This window comes from Emydura macquarii, unplaced genomic scaffold (assembly GCF_026122565.2).
Source record: "Emydura macquarii macquarii isolate MOO-44397 ecotype Brisbane River unplaced genomic scaffold, CSIRO-AGI_Emac_v2 contig_1230, whole genome shotgun sequence".
Classification (NCBI taxonomy): Eukaryota; Metazoa; Chordata; order Testudines; family Chelidae; genus Emydura; species Emydura macquarii.
The window spans coordinates 5,534,455-5,553,450 of record NW_027131367.1 but is presented as its reverse complement, the minus strand read 5'-3'; the positions used below and the strand labels follow the sequence as shown (position 1 = coordinate 5,553,450).

Here is an 18,996-nt window from a genome sequence, read left to right as displayed (position 1 = left end):
ATGAATAAGAGATGTGATACTCTTCCTCTCAAATCCCCTGGTATTGAGAAGCCCTAGGTTCTGCACGACACAGCTGCAAAGAGCTGCCTGCATTTATTTTTACTTTGGAACCCAGATTCCACATTCTGATCTTTTTTGCCTTGACCTTGTAAGAGAGTTGATTTTAAAGAGCACTTGCAAATTTATAGCACTGTGGGAATGCTAGGGATCATCTGGGTGCAGCCTTAGCTATGGCCATGACAGTGGTCTCATAATACCTCCGAGTTTCATTCTCTCCCCACCCCAACCATGCTTTTTCTTTTAACATTTTTCTCTTTGTGACTTCTTTAGTAGCAGGACACGTTACAATCATAAAAATTAGAGGGGGAAGAGGCTGTTAGATCCTATCTTATCTATTTCCTCCAGTGTGGCATTGTTCCCTACAATACACTCGCTCTAAGTTTGTCCAGTCCAGTTTGAAAACATCCAAGTGATGGGGCTCCCACTGCTTTCCATTCCAGAGCCTAGCGGATTACTGTAAGAACGGAGCAACTGCCGCACATGGGTGATTTTTAACTCTGCATCAGGGAGCAGGAATCCATCTTCTGCTCCCCGCTCCGGGGCTGTCTATGGCATGGCCAAGCAGTGGGGCTGTGTTCAAGTTCACGTTCACACATTATGGAGTTGCTGATTTGCTCAGCGGGAACAACAGAGGTGAAACACTAGCTTGGCAGTAGGGTAGGGTATGCCAGCTAATAGGATCTGTACCATCCCCATCTGTGCTTCCATTCACGCACCTACACTGAAATCACTCCCACTGCTGATTGCCAGGAAAAGGAGGGAACATCGAAAGAAACAGAACATAGGAATCCCCCACCGCTGTATCTAATGTTATGAGTTAACATCAGGGCCCTGATCACTGAGTGCCTCAAAACGGTGGCGCTGTAATCTGACACTTGTCACCAATGTATTCTGCACTGATGCGTAACAGAGAGGGAGCGCTGGGCAGCTGAGGGCCTATTTTCAGAAGCACTGAGCACCTGCAGTTCCTCCCAGCATCAACGGAAATGGCTCCACCACTCTGAAAATATGACACTAAAAGGCTAGGCCTGACTCTTCACACTCAGGTGCCTGCAACTGAGGTACTTAAAATCCATAATTGGGAAGCTACGGTGCTTCCACCCCTTTGGCAATCAGGCCACTTATTTAAGGCCTACATATGGATTTCAGTAACTAACTTTAGACACCCCCATTTGAAAACCTTGGCTTTAGTGTGTAACCACAGGCTCAACCAATGCTACTTGAGACCCAAGACTTTTTATAGGAGACGCTTCAGTTCCTGCCAACCACTGCAGCCAATGCTTTGTTTTCCAAAACCACATAGGGTTTCTAAGGAGGCTTACATTTAGTGGCATTTCAAGGGCGCTTTCCAAAGGAACAGCCCTCAACTTCATAGCTGAGACTTTGAAAACAATTCATGCAAAGTGTATCGTATGCAAAGGTGTCTCAAGGCTTCACAGAGTTCCATAATACAATGTTGTTGATACATCTATCCCTCTGCCTCTCTCTACCTGTGTATGTGTCTGGGAGGGAAATGCAAATCGGTTTTCAGATGTGAAGTGGAGCACCTGTGGGGCAGAAATACAACACAGCTGTTCCAGGTGACAGGAGCTGCAGATAAGAAATTTCTTGCCCCAAGAGGGACAAGGTCCTGGACAAAGACAGAGGAAAGACAGCCACTAAGTGAGGGGTGGGAGCAGGGAGGTGAAAGGAGAGAAGAGCGACAAGCTTGGGCTGAACAAGCCCATGGGGAGTTTCAGACAAAAGGCCTAATTCTCCATTGCTCTACCCCTCGTGCAGTCATTAACCCCAGTGTCAAACACAACCAGATGAGACTGGTAGAGTTTGCCCCTCACTTTTTACTGGTGTAAAGCACTGTGCAGGGGCCCAACGAGGGCAGGTTTGAGCTGCTGAAATGGATGAGGAGCTAGGGGAGGTGTGTGCACTTCTTGCTCAGATGCAGGGGGGTGGTGCCTTAGAACTGTGTGCAGCAACAATTCCTGGGGTGAAGGAGATGGAACTAAATCAGTACAGTGTGTATTATCTAGAAGGTCTCTCTTTTCTTGCTTACTGCTGCATGGCACTTTCCTCTCCGCTCTTATTTAGATACCAACAAACAGACTAGTCTTCTTGACCTGCATACTGAGAAGCAACGCGTGTCCTTCTGTTAAGTACATCAAAAGGATTCAGAAGTAGGACTGCAGCCAAACGATCCAAGGAAAACATGGGGCCTTTTCATTAAAATATAAACACTGCTTCTCATGAGTCAAAGGCACAAATCCCGGCTCCAGCATCAAAAAAAATCTTGTTTTCACCATGTGCAAGCAATAACAGGGCTGGAAATAAAGAGTTTCCATGAATCAGCAGTGACCGAGAGTCTAATTCAAATGGATTATTCAGTTAGATTTTCTACTAAGGGATCAAAGCAGAAGACAAAACTGTTCTGATCTGTTCTTATTTAAACTACCATGGTTAATAGCAATTCTCTGGCTTGGATGGGTTTTTTGATGACTTTCTCCAGGTTTCCATACTGAAGTCCAAGACAAGGGCTTTCAAAGTAACACAGTGAATACATAACCTGATCTCCAGGAGATTAACTCGCACTAGGGGCTAGTTAGTCCCCTGAAGTCAGAGTGATACCAGAGATAAATTTGGCTCAGGTTGTACTGATTTCATGCTGCAATGCATGGAAAAAAATGCATTCATGCTGAGGGGGCTCAGCCACCTTGTCTCCAAGTTTTTAGAAACATCTTTGTGCACCATCTCTCAGATATTTGGATAAACCAGCGATTCTGTCATATAGCGTCCTGCACACACTAGAGCTGAAGTCTGCTTCATACACATCTTAATGAGACAAGGTGGGTGCGGTAATATCTTTTATTGGACCAACTTCTGCTGGTGAGAGAGACAAGCTTCCAAGGATGAGCTCTGTGCAAGCTCAAATGTTTGTCTCTCTCACCAACAGAAGTTGGTCCAGTGGAAGATGCTATCTCACACAGCTGGTATTCTAATATCCTGGCACCAGCCTGGCTACAACAACACTGTAGACATGTTTTATTTATTCACACAGCTGGTGTGAAATAAATTGTTACGCCCAGTGGCGAGTATGAGAGAGTGTACGGTATCATCCCCTAGGTATGGAAGACATGACAAGTACCCTCCCGTGTCTCCAAAACTCCCCTTTGCTTAGTTCTTCTGTGCTGACCTGGCACCGTCTGTTCTCTGGTGTTGGGTCATAACCATTTTGTACTCTATCTAGCTGTGCTAAAGCATTAGCTTCTCAGGACAATGACCTTATCTAGGTCTTTCCAAGTGGTGTATATTATTAGCAGCACTAGCAATGCATCTCTCCCCTCACACTGATGTTTGACACTTACACCATCTATCTATGGTACTTACATGGTCCCTATTATCATGGTGTCTGAGTGCCTCACTCTAATGTTTTTAGCCTCATAACCTACCCCCCCAGCCCATGAGAGAGGGCAAAGCAACTATTCCCAATGTCTAGCTAGGTAATAAAGGCACAGAGAGACAAAGTGACTTGCCAAAAGTAAGACAGGAATGAACATGGGTCTCCCAAGTCCCAGGCTAGTGCCATAATTGCTGTACCATCCTTCCTTTCCGTGGCATCCTTCCTGGCCCACAGCACTGTGCAGGGTAGTTAGCTCCACCAAAATGAAGGTTGATCACCTAGAACTACACTGAAATTTGCAATGTAAAACTCCATGATCAAAAGGAAGCCATGATTTTGCCAGCTCTTCTTATTTGCCACAATACATTTCAGTGAAGGAATTAAGTACAAACTTAATCACAGTATAGCACATGCTACTGGAAACCTGTGGTCAAACAAAGCCTTACTGGAAACTCAAGACAGGGCTTGCCTTTTGGAGATGCTTACTGCCGGTTTCACTGTTGCTAACCTGGAAATGGTTATTATATACAATTATACAGCCTTTATTTTTGTATTGTAATATACTCTGTTCTTTATAAACTATAATATATTTTGGAAGAGATTATGGGAGGGAGGGAAGAGGACTTTAAATTTTAAAAAATTAAAGCAGAGAGCTACTAGGAACCAGGATAAGTTCAGCAGGACATTCAAAGCTTTCCTAAGCATGACTCAAGTACTAGCTACACAGCGAGGCTATGAGCTGCTGATGGATGCTATTTGAGACGTTAGCCAGTTCAAATTAAACCTAAGCTTGTGTTATTAATGTTGACGACCTTTTCTGTGACAAAGATGCCATGGTAGGTCTGAAGACACAAGCCAAAGTTTACTTGCCTTTGTAGCATGCAATTTTGTTTAATCAGAACAGCTTTGTTTAACGGTTTACCACTGTGTAAACTGAGTGTAGCTAATTTATCATCTTCCAACTCAAAACTCACCAGCTATGTTTTGCCATCACCAGTTCTCCCATCTCACACGGCGTTAATATAAGGAAATGTAGGAAGGAATTGTTTAACACACACATTTCACTAAGGGACATGCCTGACTGAGCCATATTCAGAGGGGATACAAGTTCTGCATCATTAAGTGGACGTAACTGAGCGACAGAGTCTAAGGGCAAAAGTAATTCAAGACGTAGCTCTCCTATGGGTACCATAAGGGTGTGAATGTGCCTCCCTGACTTCCCCTTTCTGCGCAGAGGAGAATATAAGGCTAAAGGAAGAGGGTATAACCTCACAGAAGTCAATGGAGAGAGAACATCCTAAAACCAGAGCAAGGGAGGAGAGAGTTGGGCCTATTGTGTTTAGACTTACTCATGCATTGATAGTCAACTAACTGATACCCTCAGTCCCATACCTGCCGATTCAGCCGGATGGACAGGATGTTGCTGGAGTAGCTATAGTTGCAGATCTCTGTCCCTTTCTTGAAGTGATAGACATTCATTTGCCGAGGCTTAGCGTGACTCACCACGACCACCAGGCTGCTGGAGAAGAGGCGCTCCACGATGTAAACGTCCGGGATTTCATCTGCTCAGCCGAAAGAAAGTGAGGTGGACACCTTCATCTTGGGGTCTTAGCTCTCATGCATTGTGCCTAGCTCAGGGGCTGAAGGGTGAGGTGCTTAGTCATAAGAGTTCTGCTTTTATTAAAGATTACCCTGGCTTGGCATGGCTTCAGCTAGGCCTCCTGAAGGGGTGTGCCCTGGGCCCAGACAAGAAGAGTTTAATGGTCTTTCCTTTGAAGACAGGAACTTAGTCAGTGCCTGCAACACCTGCCACAAGAAACCTGGCTTGGGCCCTCCGGCTGGAGTTAAACAGGATATAGAGTGGCTGAGCCCCTCTGTCCCCACAGGTGTTTACCTTTAATCAAGGGAAATACATGCACTGGGAGGGAGCTGGAGAAGCTTCTTACAGGGGAAGAGACAGATCTGTAAGTGAACAGACCAGGACTTCCTTAGGTAGGGACAAGCATTGCATGATCTGTTATTGCCTATAAGTACATGCTGTGTGATTGTTCTGGGCTCCCTGAGGAAAGGGATGGCCTAAAGGAAGATAAGATACAGGATATCCTCTTCCCTCCAACCTCCTCCAGTCACCTTGGGCTATGGTACTTTAACGGACTTTCTGTAAATAAACAGCGCGCTTTCTCTTACCACCATAACCCCTCCTCCCCAATACACCCAGATAAACTGGGAGAGTTTCCTCCTTTTTGACTCCAGCTGCAGGGAGCTAATATTATACAACATGATCCTTGCATTGACCCTCAACGAGGACAGATCAGTGCTAGCACCAATCTTGTTTAAGCACTAGTCTTGTGCTCTGCCTGGATTGCAATATTTTAAGTGGGGTGTAAAAACAACTCTGGATATAGCAAGGTTCTAGTATGGGCTCCATAACCAGTGTGAATGGGGATTGTCCCCCTAAAGAATGCATGTCAGCCAGCATGTGCTGTAGGTGTCTTGTACATGGTCATACCATTTTGGGGACCCTGTTACAACAGTAGTCTTGGATACTATTAAAACACGCTTCCAGTTTTATTGGAACCAAACTATGTTCCTGAAGGCTGCAGAAATCCGAGGGTATATAGCCTGTTTCAGGAACACTGTGGTACCAGCTATGCTGTGAGACTGAGGTATATCTTGATCTGTGGGGACTACCGTATTTCCAGTAGGTGGCCCCCAATTTGGTTGAAAAACAGTGTCATTTGACCAAAGGCCTTATAGACTCAGACTCAAAGATCATAAGGGACTAATATGATCATCTAGTCTGATCTCCTGCACAATGCAGGCCACAGAATCCCACCCACCCACTCCTGTAATAGATCCCTGATCTATGACTAAGTTATTAGTCCTCAAATCATGGTTTAAAGACTTTAAGGTACAGAGAATCCACCAGCAAGTGAGCCACGCCCCATGCTACAGAGGAAGGCGAAACCCCCCCAGAGCCTTTGCCAATCTGCCCTGGGGGAAAACTCCCTCCCAACCCCAAATATGGCGGTCAGTTAAACCCTGAGCATGTGGGCAAGACTCACCAGCCTGATACCCAAGAAATAATTCTCTGTAACATCCTTTCACAGGCCATTGGCATATCTACTATCATTGGTCAAAGACCTGCGTTGGTCTATGCAGGATTTCAAGGTCTTAAGCCAGGTTTAAAAGCTGGCTGAGGATCAACACTGATTAGTATGCATAAGACTAAAGTATATTATAACAAGGATAAAGGTCTTTAGCAGAGCATCTAGGTTAGATCACTTTTTAAATCTGGCCTATTATGTAGTCTGATCTTAGCAAATAAAACTGCACTATATAGTTTGGCAACAAAAAAGCTGCTCAATGGAGTCAAGTCCCTTGCAGATGAGTCTCTAAAAAGAGAGAAATCCTTCTAGCGCCCCCTTATTCTTATTATTTAACTCAGGTAATTCAGGTGGAAGACTGAAGTTCTGTGTCTAAAACTTAGTGACCCTAAAGGAAGTATTTGCATTTAAGTCATCTTTTGTCTGCAACTCAAACACAGTTATATTGAGCTAACCTATGGGAACTGAGATATGAAACTACCAGAAAACAAGACTGACTAGTGTCCACACTTCATTCAGCCTGAACAACAGAAAGCATGAACTAATGGTGAAAAGTAAATTGGCTCTTAAATGCTCAGGTCTAATAATCTTAATGGCATTAGTAATATAGGTAAGAATGTCAAGTTAAAAAAAGTCAATTAGAAACACAATATCCCTTTAAACATAGCTGTAACTAGCACAGCTCTACTCCAATGAAGATACAGCAGAGGCAGATGCCATCTGTGCTACAGAAGGAAAGCGAACCAAATGAATTGCTCCTTTAAGGCAGATTAGAAGTGCAGTAATACAAACTAAAGCCTATCATCATCCAATATTCTGCTGCATCGAGACAAAACAGACTTACTGCTTTCATGGACTTGGTCCAATTGTTCCACAGAACTTAGGGAGAAAAGCCTGTATCCAGTTTTGGTTCCAATTGCCAGGGAGCTGCAAAAGACAAAATGTGTGCTTATTTGTTTATAGTGTATTGTTCTAACCTTGAAACCACTGAGTATGATAGCAAATAAAATTAGTAGTTCCTGATACAATGCATCATTTAGAAGGAGCAACTCCCCAGGTCAGATGCAAATTTCAACCTAAAATAGATATAACTGTCCAACCCAGTTGTTGGGTTTCTATCTAACTGTTGGGTGCACACAACAAGGTGGTTTAATAGCAATTTGCATCTGAGGCTGATGGCTTTACAAATGCTAATTAAGTTGCAGAATACCCTGAGAGTGTTAAATAGCCCTATTTCACAGCAGGAAAACTAAAGTACACTAGGGCCCTGCGACTCCTGCCATCTCACTTTAAAACTGAAGCTCCTCCCTACCAACTTCCTTAGGGAGTGCTGATTAAAAAACTGTCACATCCTGGCATAATTCATTGATTTGCCCAAGGCCACAAAGCCAGTCTGTGGCAGAGCTGCGAACAGAACAGATTGCTACACCAAGCATTAATTTAGTACCTATTAACATGCAATCTCTGGGTTCCTTAGAAGATATGTTCTCTGTCCCTTCTACCATCCTTTCCTAATGAAGGAAAATACTCCTCTTGCGTAAGGTAAGAAAAACGTTGTGACAGATGTGGCAATTTCCTGCAATATCCTTGGAAAAACCTTATTGAATTAAGTTTAAGTATCTTTGGAATCCATTATATCAAATGCAAAGTTGTGGGCTGGGATGATCAAAGAACTACACTGAATAATATAGCAGACAAGAATAGTCTTTTAGGATACTACATGTGAAGGGGATTTCCTGGGAAATATCGAGGAGGAGGTGAATGCAATTTCCCACCCCCAGTTATGCAAAAACCCAGCCAACTATATTAATTTGAGCATCATTATTAAACTTGTGAGAGCTTCCATACATACAAAAAGCTCCAAAGCCTGCTAGGAGGGAGAGAAAGGGAAGAATACACTTGTTAGCCTACCCATAAAGGCTTCAACCCTTCTCTGACTCCAATGTATCTAAGCTGAGAGACTGTCTTTAAATCTATCTAGACATGCTGGAGTTTTGGGAGGGCTGCGAAGGCCTAGCTAGTTTGATTGCTGCCTCCAGGACACTAAAAAAAATAATGATGCACAAGTGTATGTAGAAGAGTTTGTATGCAAAGTGCTGGCTTTATTCTTCCCATGCAGACTTGCTCTAGCCGGATCTTGGCTATGGTAAGTGTCAACATCTAAATCAGTAACCAGTTTAGAATATCAAAGATTAAGTGAGAGCAGTGCAATATATTTGTACAGTAGTGCTCATCACGTATCCACGTCAGAAGCACATCACCAACTCCATCAAAGCACTCTTTGTTCAGACACTTACTAACTGGAAACATAAGACAGCAGTGCAAACAGAACAGAACTCTATTTCTCCTTTCTCCTTTAAAACCTCTGTAGAAATATCTGCATTTACACATAGCTTTATTTATATGCTCAAAAAATCTTTGAGAGTCCTGTAGCACCTTAAAGACTAACAAATGTATGTGGGCATAAGCTTTTGTGGGCTGCAACCCACTTCGTCAAAAAATCTTAGCCACTGGCTTCAGTCTTCAGTCACTTCAGTGCAAGTGAACTGTAAAAAACACAGCCCTTGTCTCTTAAGACAGTGAAACTTCTTTTAAGTGACCACCTAAGGACCCAGTAAAAGTTGCCCTCTACTAGACACAGTCAAACCACAGGTTAAGCAAAACTATATCTGATACTAATTTAATAGAGCTAGCTATTTTATGAGAACTGCCAAGAAAGCTTCCTCTTTGGGGGTGCCCCCATCCAGGGTGATTTTGGTGATTCGTACCAGACATTTACCAAGAACCACGCACCTGCCCTCAAAGGTAGATAACCAGTTAACTGCAGAACAGATCATTCAATTCTCCTCCTGCAAGCTAATGTTCTAGCAATTACAGAACACATTTGGTCTTCCATAAACACCTATGGATAAAAATACACCCACTGACTTAAATCAATGGATTATCCCACCAGGAAAAACCTATCTCCCCACTCCTGCAAAAGTCTTACGCTGGATTTGCAATAGTTTGATCTATTTAGGAAGACCCATGGGTGAGATGGATTATCAAATATTAGGAAGAATGCTCACATTTAGTCTAGCTAATCAACACCTTTACTTCCTTGCCTCTTCTAAAATGTATTAGAGACTGTGCTCAAGGCTAGGGGCTAGAGAAGCACTCTGTCAGACAGAGGTTTTGTTTTCAACCCTGATATTTTGTTCACTGGGTGAAGGTGGCAGAGACACGTGCTGTGCCTCAATTTCCCCATCTGTAAAATAATGAAAGTATTCATCCTGCCTTGCAAAGCAGTGAGATCATCCAGTGCAAGCTTCACTTAGCACACAAGTTACCTTGCCAAGAAACAGTTCAGAGCTGAACAATGATTCAAATTCCCATTTTGCCAATAAATGGGGACTGAATAGCTCTACCAGAAAAGCAGGGGGATAAGCTAAGGCTCACAATCCCTAGCGGTATCTAGCTGTTGCCACTACAGAGCTGCAATCAATGTAGCCCATGAACGGCCAAGTCCTGAATGTGCAACAGTGCCACTAAGTGAGGAAAGCACAAACTGGTAAAGCAGGAAGTGTGATGTGAGAGGGGATTAAACTCCCATGCCCCAACTATATCATGCTGCAGCTGGAGATGGACACAGCCATATGGTGCGACAGGTAGGCACTCAGCCTTACAATGATGCTTTGTGCATTGCCACACAACACACACACACACACAGCCCTGCGTGTGTAACACATAGAACGTGCGAGGAGTTAAACTTCTGTCAGCTGAAGCCGGCATTTGGGATATAAATAATTGGGCGGCATGAGGGGCCCAGTCCCATGAAATCCCTGGTCTCCGATTCGCAAGAACTTCAGGGCGCTCAGCACCGTGCAGGAGTGGGCCCCACCCAAGCAGGGGTTTGGCTCTACGAGGAGGAAAGCTGCTGGTACTGAAGAGGAGATGAGATCTGAACTGGGATGAACTTGAATGCCGACAGCCAGGTACCCCCACGGGTCCGGGCCCAGTCGTGGGACAGAAACCGTAAACGGGGGACCAGGGCACGTTACCGGGACAGGACGTCAGCACGGGGACCAGCCTGGCGCTGGCGCTGGCCCGACCCACCCTGTCGCCCGGCTGGGCCCGGCTCTTCCCCCGCAGCAACGGTGCGGGGTGCGGGGCAGAGACTGACCGGCGGCGACCCAGCGACCAGGCCCAAGCCGGGAAAAGCTGCCGCCAGTCGCTCGAGCCCAGCCCGGGTTAGTCAGAGCCCTGCCGGCGCGGGCAGCCCGGCCTTGGCCTAGACCCGGCAGGTAGGCGCGCGGGGGGGGGAGGGGGGGGTCACAACTGCCGCTTTGTTCCCGCTCCAGCGCAGCTGCCAAGCCACGGGGCCGGGAGGGGGAGGGGGGGGGAATCTCCCGCCCCGGCTCTGGGGACAAGGCTGGGCCCGGCTCGCCTGCCTCTGCCCCTCCCCCACGCCTTCTCTTCACGCCCTCCCCTCCCCCACTCTCCCCCTCCCCCGGCCCGGCCCGGCCCGGCCCGGCCCGGCCCGGCCCCGCCGCCTACGTGCAGTCCTGGTTGTAGGAGAAGCAGCTCAGGGCCTCGGACCCCTCGGCCGGGCCCTCTCCGGCGGCGGCGGCGGCGGTCTCCATGGGCAGCCTGCGGAAGCCCCGGCCTCGGTGGCTGCCCGCGCCTTCGCCACACCCGGGCCCCGAACCCCGGCCCGCCGCAACAACAACAGCTGGAGCCACCGGCGGGCGGAGCCGCTCCCGATGGAGGCCGCCGATTGGCCGCCGGCAGCTGGGACGGGCCACCCCGCCGGCCTATGGCGTGCCTCTGCGGAGGGAGGAGGGCGGGGCGTTCCGCCTTTGACCCGCCCCGAGGCCAACAGGGCTGGCTGTGATTGGCCGGAGGGGAGGAGCCGCGGCCGGTGGCCACGTGGTTGTGTTGTGGTTGCATCAGACTGGATTCCTGACAGATGTGGTGTGATGGGGATGGGGGTGTCTGAGGGCAGGGAACAGCTGGAAGGGAGGGAACAGCTGGGCTGGGCCCCAACCCCTCCCTGCTGCCCTCTAGGTAACTTGAGCGCCTGCTGGTTGGGCTGCTGGGATTTTATCTCTAATGTTAAACAGAGTCAGTAAACTATTTGCATAATTCTGTACTTCCCACGCACCATGCCCTACTGTTTTAGCAACTAGTGTGTCCCAGCAAGGCCCCTGTTGTACTAGCCACTGTACAAACATATAAGGCACAGAGAGGTCAAGTAATTCCCTGGAGGAAACACAGGACATCTATGGCAGAATCAAATCCCCAGCTCCTGCCTTTAAAACAAGATCATCCATCGCCATCATATAGGTAATCACTAGTTTCTTGGATGAAAGGTGCTGTAGCAGTGCCAAGTGTTTTGCAAACCTTGTGGCCCAAGCCCACAAGCACTCATGCAATGTGAATAACTTTACTCAATCAGTTAGTCCTCCTGAAATCATGTCGGAATGAACCTATTCATGTCACATATAGGACCAAGCCTATTAATTAGAAAACACCAAGAAAAAGGTGTCCTAAATCACAAGTCTTCTAAAAGTTAATATAACTAAACTAACAGTTAAGTAAGCAAATGCATTGGAACTTCAGGGCAGATCCTGCAAACCCTCAATTAGATGAGTAATCCTCATGTGAGTGCTAAAGTCAATTGGAACACTGTATGTGTAAGGATACCATGAGAGAGAGATCATACAGCTATAGGATATGGCTTTGATGCTGTAAAAGGATCCAGGGGGTCCCACCAAAGTCAGTGGGACTCCATGAACGGACGTAAGCAGCTACCTGGCTGAATCCCTTTTCACAGGATCTAAGCCCTTGTTATTTTTGTTTCACTATTTTAGAATTAAAGACCCACAAATATGTCAGAATCATCAGTCTCGGCCAAAGGAAGGAATTTCTGTTAAAACAAATAGCTCCAAATGAACACTGTGTCATACAGATATGGGTTTGATCCTCAGCCCAGTGGAGCTGATGGCAAATGGTTCTAATGCACAATGCAATGTGGGGATTAATGGTATGTCTACACTAGGAATGCTACAGCAGCACAGCGGTAGCACTGCAGTGTAGATGCTTACTACAGTAATGGAAGGATGGAAGAATTCTTCCTGCAACCAAGTGGCATCTACACTGGGGCGTAGGTTGACTTAATTACATAACACAGAGTGAAATTTTTCACAGCCCGGCGCGTTATATTTAGGATGACCTAACTTTGTAGGATAGACCTAGTTTGCAAATACAGCAGGTGGGACAGTTAAAATTAAGAAAATTGCAGGAAAACATTTCTATTAATATGAAACCTTTTTAAAAACAAAATTTAAAAGCTGGTCTTATATTACCTGAGATTGTCCTTAAAGATCAAACAGTGCTTGCCGATGACATATTAATGTCAAAAGAGGAATGGAGCTTCTGCAGGAAGTAGTGCGGGATGAACTTGGTGCCTGGTTTTAAGGAACATTGTCTAATTAACTACTGTAATTGAAGGCTTGTTGTTTGGGGTAATAATAAAATTATTCATAGGCAGGTTTTTAAAATGAAACATAAGCAAAATCCAGCCACAAGAGCAACTGAGACTTGTGTAATACAAGTTGTAACCATACTTATATTTTGCCATCCAACACGGTTGCACAAGCATTGACCAATCTTCTTTGCAGATAGCTGCCTACAACAGCCAGTATTTAACCTCTGTCGTAAAGACATACTGTCCTCGCCTTACATGCCAGTAAGAAAATTAGTGATGGGAGTGGCCCTTGGAAAATATCACCAACCCTGACAAACGTCAAACATAGCTGAATCAGACTTAAGGCAAGTGTTTGAAAGATTGTCTTTGTAGATTAGGGTCTGTTTCACAGATGCAGGGCTAGCAACACTTTTTGACCCCTCTCTGGTTTCTCAGCGTGTACCCATCACCAGTGTTGACCTTTATGTTTCTTTGGATGTAATCATGCAATTCTCTCATTCTCAGACGGGTGGTGGGCTAGACAGCCCTGTGTATGGACCAACAGGTCTGATGGCAAATGGTACCTGTTATTTTTCCCTTTGGGAGCTTGTGATCAGTGGATGAGTGACCCAAACCAGCTTTCTTAAACATAGCATAGGAAAAAAGGCTTTTAAATCAACAAAGAATCTACATGCACTCTTATCTAGAGTCTCCCCATCCTCCTGATGGGGACCCCACTAGATCTAATTTCCCCCAGGCCTCCACTCAGCAAGCTCTGGGATATCATTCTCTAAAACCTGTCTCTGTCCTTGAGAGAGCCAGTGTCTCTTTAAGCCATTTGAGACTCTTAGATCCCCCTTTCCACAGGGACCTAGCCACTTCTGGAGAAATTGGTCAGTCGTGCCAGAGCATCAAAGTGAATGGCACTTGTGTTTGTTTGCTGAGGAGGGTATATGCAGTTCCACCATCCTTTTTTTTGAGTTCCCTGACAATCCTGCTTTTCACTTATTTCAGAGTGGATCGGGGCTATGTGCTTTCTTGTTTTTTGCCCTCAGATATCAAGTAATGTCCTCTCCAGAAAACAGAAGTATCATTCAAAGATCAGAAAACTAGACAAGAAACTTTCTCAACCTCTAAACGAAGAGGTTAGGGCTTGCTAGAACTTAAAGATGTTTGCTCCCAGCAGTCTGTCAGACATCTGAATGAAATAGTTTTTAAAAAAGGCAAAGTTTTGAAGCAGCCTGACTGAAAATCCCTTCCCATCTCAGCTGCTCAGGTTTAATTTCCTTGGTTCTTGTGATGCCTATAAGCCTGTTAGTTACCTGGAGTCTTCCAGGGAAAAGATGATAGGCAAGATCTGATTTTCTAATAGGGAGGGAAGGGAGAATTATTTATTGGAGAAAGACCCTTTATGCATCCTAAAGAAGTAGAAAAAAAAAAGGCACAAATACTGTTTCCCCTTTTGCAGATTATCTTCAGTACTGTCCCGATATCACTGTCATAGCCAAGCAGTATGATTACCAGAAGAAAAGTCAGAGCATCAGTGAGTGGGGCAGGAAGCTCTCATTCCTAAGTGGTTAAGAACCCCTAAATCTTGAGAACCATTAAGTACTAAAACAAGTTGCCATGGCTGCTATTAGCTATAAATGAGACAAGGTGGATGCGGTAATATCTTTTATTGGACCAGTTTCTATTGGTGAGAGAAACAAGTTTTCGAGCTTACACAGCGCTGCTCTTCTAGAATCTACTCATAATAAATGGAAATCAGAGAGGAGGTATATATATACATCTAAGGGTAAGGAACAACAATGGGGAAGTTAGGTATGAGCAAAGTTCATTCAGTTAGAGTAGTTGAATAGGCCTCCACTACTTTAACTGAATGGACTTTGCTCATACCTAACTTCCCCATTGTTGTTCCTTACCCTTAGACGTGTATATATATACCTCCTCTCTGATTTCTGTTCCTTACATCTGATGAAGTGGGTTACAGCCCATGAAAGCTTATGCCTGCAGAAATTAAATTTGTTAGTCTTTAAAGTGCTACAGGACTCTTGTTGTTTTTGCTGTATACAGACTAACACGGCTGCCGCTCTGGAACGTTTCTCATAATAAATGCTGCCCTCTGGTGATTCAAGTTCAATTTCACTGCTATCCTGTTAGCAAAATGTCAAGCCCACAGGCGCACTCAGTTTCCTGGCTTCCCTTCCTAAGTAAGCTAACTCTAATTAGGGTGGCGTTGACCCCAGATCGCGACTCTAGCTTCGCCGGCACCAATCAAGCCCTGTTTTGAAAACTGAAGTGGTGCATAGGTCTCATGCTGGCTGTCTGCACATGGTGTGAATTTCACTGTCAGGCTCCAATCCTGCAAATTCTCATACATGTGAGTAATGGGATGCTGGACGGAGTGACACTGGCATGAAACTGGTGTACTGGAGTAGAGCACTAGGTCCATTATCTCCACTTTGCAGAGGAGGTAACTGAAGTGCTAGGACATTAGATGATGTGTCCAAAGTCATGTAATCACTTGGTGGCAGAGCTGGGAGTCCTGATTCCCAGACCGCCCCCTCCCCCCCATTATCATGATGTGCTCGCTTGCACTTTCTGGTCTCATTTAATACATTTATACACGAGAAGCCATATGAGATGCTACATTCCTTCTTTCTCCATCCTCCCCCACCCCCAGGTGCATGGGACACCCACCAGTTTCCATCGTTTATTTTAGTCTTGTGCTGGTCAGCTCAGGCTTCTCTGAGTGACACATTGATGGATTTGGCTTCTTTCTCTACTGCTCTGTGTAATGTTTCTCTAGGTTGCCCTCTTTTTCTCTTTTCAGGTGGTGTCCATATTATCACTTGCCACAGATGTAGGTTGTCAGCCTCCTTAAGGCCTGTCCTAAATAAGTTGGTTGTCTTCTTCCCGTATTTGATACTGTAGGCTGCTGTGCTCTCCTTAGGATGTATGATGTTGCACTTCACCAACACTGACCAATTAAGTCTTAATGAGGTAGGCAAGTAATTATCATTAGCCTCATGAGGGGCTGTTATAAAGAGGACAGTGATCAATTGTTCTCCGGGTCCACTGAAGATAGGAGAAGAGGTAATGGGCTTACTCTGCAGGAAGGGACACTTAGGTTAGCTATTACGAAAAACTATCTCATTATAAGGGTAGTTAAATTCTGGAATAAGCTTCCGCTGGAGGCTGTGGCATCCCCATCGTTGCAGGTTTTTAAGAATTGATTAGACAAACACCTGTCAGAGATGGTCGAGGTTTACTTGGTCTTACTTCAGTGCAGGCGGCTGGACTTGATGACCCATCAAAGTCCCTTCCAGCCCTACATTTATATGATTCTGTGGGGAAACAGGCATGGAGAAGCTATGTAACCTTCACAGAGGAGTCAGCATCAGATTTGGGACTGTAATTCAGGAGTTCAATAGACTACTAGTTTTAAATCTAGAATGCATAGATTGGCTCTCTGAACATGAAATAGGGGTACTCTCCTCCATAATCCGGCAAATTCACACTGTAATGAAACACTTTGCAGCTACAAAGCATTCCATTACAGCATAAGCAGTGATGCCACCTACTGGATCTAATTTTGCTTTGTTCCAGTATTCAAACTGGAGTCACTTTAGAATTCAATGGCACAGCAGAATTTGGCTCAGGGTTGCTTCTGCACTGCACTTTCATCTATACCCAGAGCACTACTAAAATAATAAAGCATTAACCAGAGTGAAAACAAACCCCAAAGTATCTCCAAATCAGCAAATCACAGGCGAGTCAGATTCTACTGTCACACCAGCAGCAACATGGTGTAATATCACTAACATTAATGGAGTTACTCCAGACTTACTCCAGTGTAAACAAAAGCAAAAGTTTCTCTATGTTTTATTTTATAAAACTTCGGTGAACCAGTGAGTAGGTGAAATACTAAAGTTTTATTTTTTTAAACCAGCAGAGGTCAGTATATAAAGGATGAAATATGGCAGGTGTAACTACCTACTGATTATAGTACAAAGAGTCAAACAACAGCAAAGTCCAACAAGTGAATGTGAATTCTTATGAAATATCAGCAAAGGAAGCTGACACAGGATCAAACTATGTTGAAAAGTGGTCTGGAAAGTTGTGTGCAGATGTGTTTGTTTTATTTAAAGAAGAATACCAATTAATTATAGGCTCAAAGTTAAAAATTTGCCCATAGAAGCTTGGCAAAACTAATGCAAATACATTTTTTTTCATGGATTCTTAAAAACATCAATGGAAAAAGGTTTAAAATAAAACCCACCTTGCATTGTTATGATCTGAAATACTGTTACTGCTTTTTGACCCAAGCAGCTAGTCAAAATGATAGGTTACATACCAGTTAGTAGTTCTGCAAATTCATAATTGAGTTCTTTCAGAACTCTTGGGTGAATATCATCTGGTTCCTGGTTACTTATTACTGTTTAATTTATCAATTTGTTCCAACCTGCATTTGTTTAGACCATCCAGTGTTTTTAGTCTGGGCTGAGCCCTAACTTCTTAGTTTTATACAGGCCCCGTTCACTGTAGTATGGGAGTGTCTCACAACACCCCTGAGAAGTAGGAAAATGCCTTTTGCCTCATTTCATGAATGGGGAGCAGGGAATTGAACTCAGGTCTCTAGAGTCCTAGTCTAGTGCCCTAACCATTTGTAAGGTGTGTAGGCCATATTCAAATTTCAGCCTGAATAACTTTAATTGGCCAAATGTTTAAGTCGGCATTACTAAGAAATGAAATGTGAAAAACCCACAGCCATGAGTGATGCAGTTAAATTGACCTAACCCCTGGTGTAGGCAGTGAGAGGTCAGCAGGAGAATTATCCTGTTAACCTAGCTACCATCTCTTGGGGAGGTGAATTACCGATGCTGCTAAGAGAACCCCTCCCGTCAGCATACGTAGTGTCGTCACTGAAGTGCTACAGCAGTGGTCAGGTTTTAAGTGTAGACAAGCCCATATAAATGCTTAGCTTTATATTTGTTTGCTTATTCTTTGCATAAATCCATAAAAAGCACACTAGACTGGTTCTTCTCTCAAAACTTTAACATGGGAAAACAACCTATTTAGAGGTAAAGGTAAATGCACTGAGTAGCTCCTGGACATGTATTTTAATTATTTCATTAAAATCCTATCACTATACACTGGACCTATCCTTCTGTTTCAGAAGTACCACCACGCCGGGGATTAAAAAAGGTATATTTCCCTGCCGCTACATTTGACATGTACTCAGCAGACAAACAAGGAGTCAGTTGACAGTTCAAAGGCTGATCTTTTTCTTTTTTTGAAAGAGATATCTTTGTGAGTTGTAAAAATGTCTACAATGTTTGATGATACAATGTGTTTAGCAGGTGGGGGAAGTACATACCTGCACCGAAAATCACTTGATCCTCCAGCCAGTAAGATGTTATTTGGATGCCAATCTAGACTAAGCATAGTGGATCTGACTGACTTCTTTATGTGTTTACTCAGCCACCTGTTATTAGAGTCAAGCACACAGGAAGAATGAGTACGTGGGATGTTTTGTGCATATAACTCTGCAGTGAAGCTGTTCTATCGATGACATTTCCCAGAGTGCTTGCATTCCAACTGCTAGGGAAGGTGGGATCCTTTCACTAAAACTATTTACAGTCCACTGAATATCAAACACTGGTAACTAGATCACATTTGTTTCAGGAAAATAAGTTAATAGATGCTACACTGTATCTCATGTCCCATTAAAATCGGTTGGCTTCAGTACAAACTGACACAGTGGGAGAATCACATTTGCAAATGCTGATGCAGCAGATGAACTGTTTGAGCTACTCTGGGGCTGTAGAAGCACAAAGCGATACAGCCCCCACATGAATTATAAAGAAGGCAAGATCTGCAGGGTTACCTAGTCCACCTCCCTGCTCCTGGAGGACTGTTCCTTACAATATCTTTTTCTGGTGCTTTGCAATACTGTCTTCCATCTACCTGCCATCATCACACAGGGC

At 44.6% G+C, this 18,996-nt stretch overlaps 1 protein-coding gene across 1 annotated transcript in view; it reads right to left on the bottom strand.

Moving 5' to 3' along the window:
* Positions 1 to 11,265, bottom strand: part of WIPI1 (WD repeat domain, phosphoinositide interacting 1) — a 32,221-nt gene extending 20,956 nt beyond the window's left edge. Inside the window, exons 1-3 of the mRNA XM_067547310.1 lie at positions 11,095 to 11,265; positions 7,403 to 7,485; positions 4,844 to 5,013 (exon numbers count right to left, since the gene is read on the bottom strand). Of these exons, the coding sequence (XP_067403411.1) occupies positions 4,844 to 5,013; positions 7,403 to 7,485; positions 11,095 to 11,180 (339 nt within the window). The 5' untranslated portion in view covers positions 11,181 to 11,265. The remainder of the gene's footprint in view (positions 1 to 4,843; positions 5,014 to 7,402; positions 7,486 to 11,094) is intronic.
* Positions 11,266 to 18,996: the final 7,731 nt, after the last annotated feature.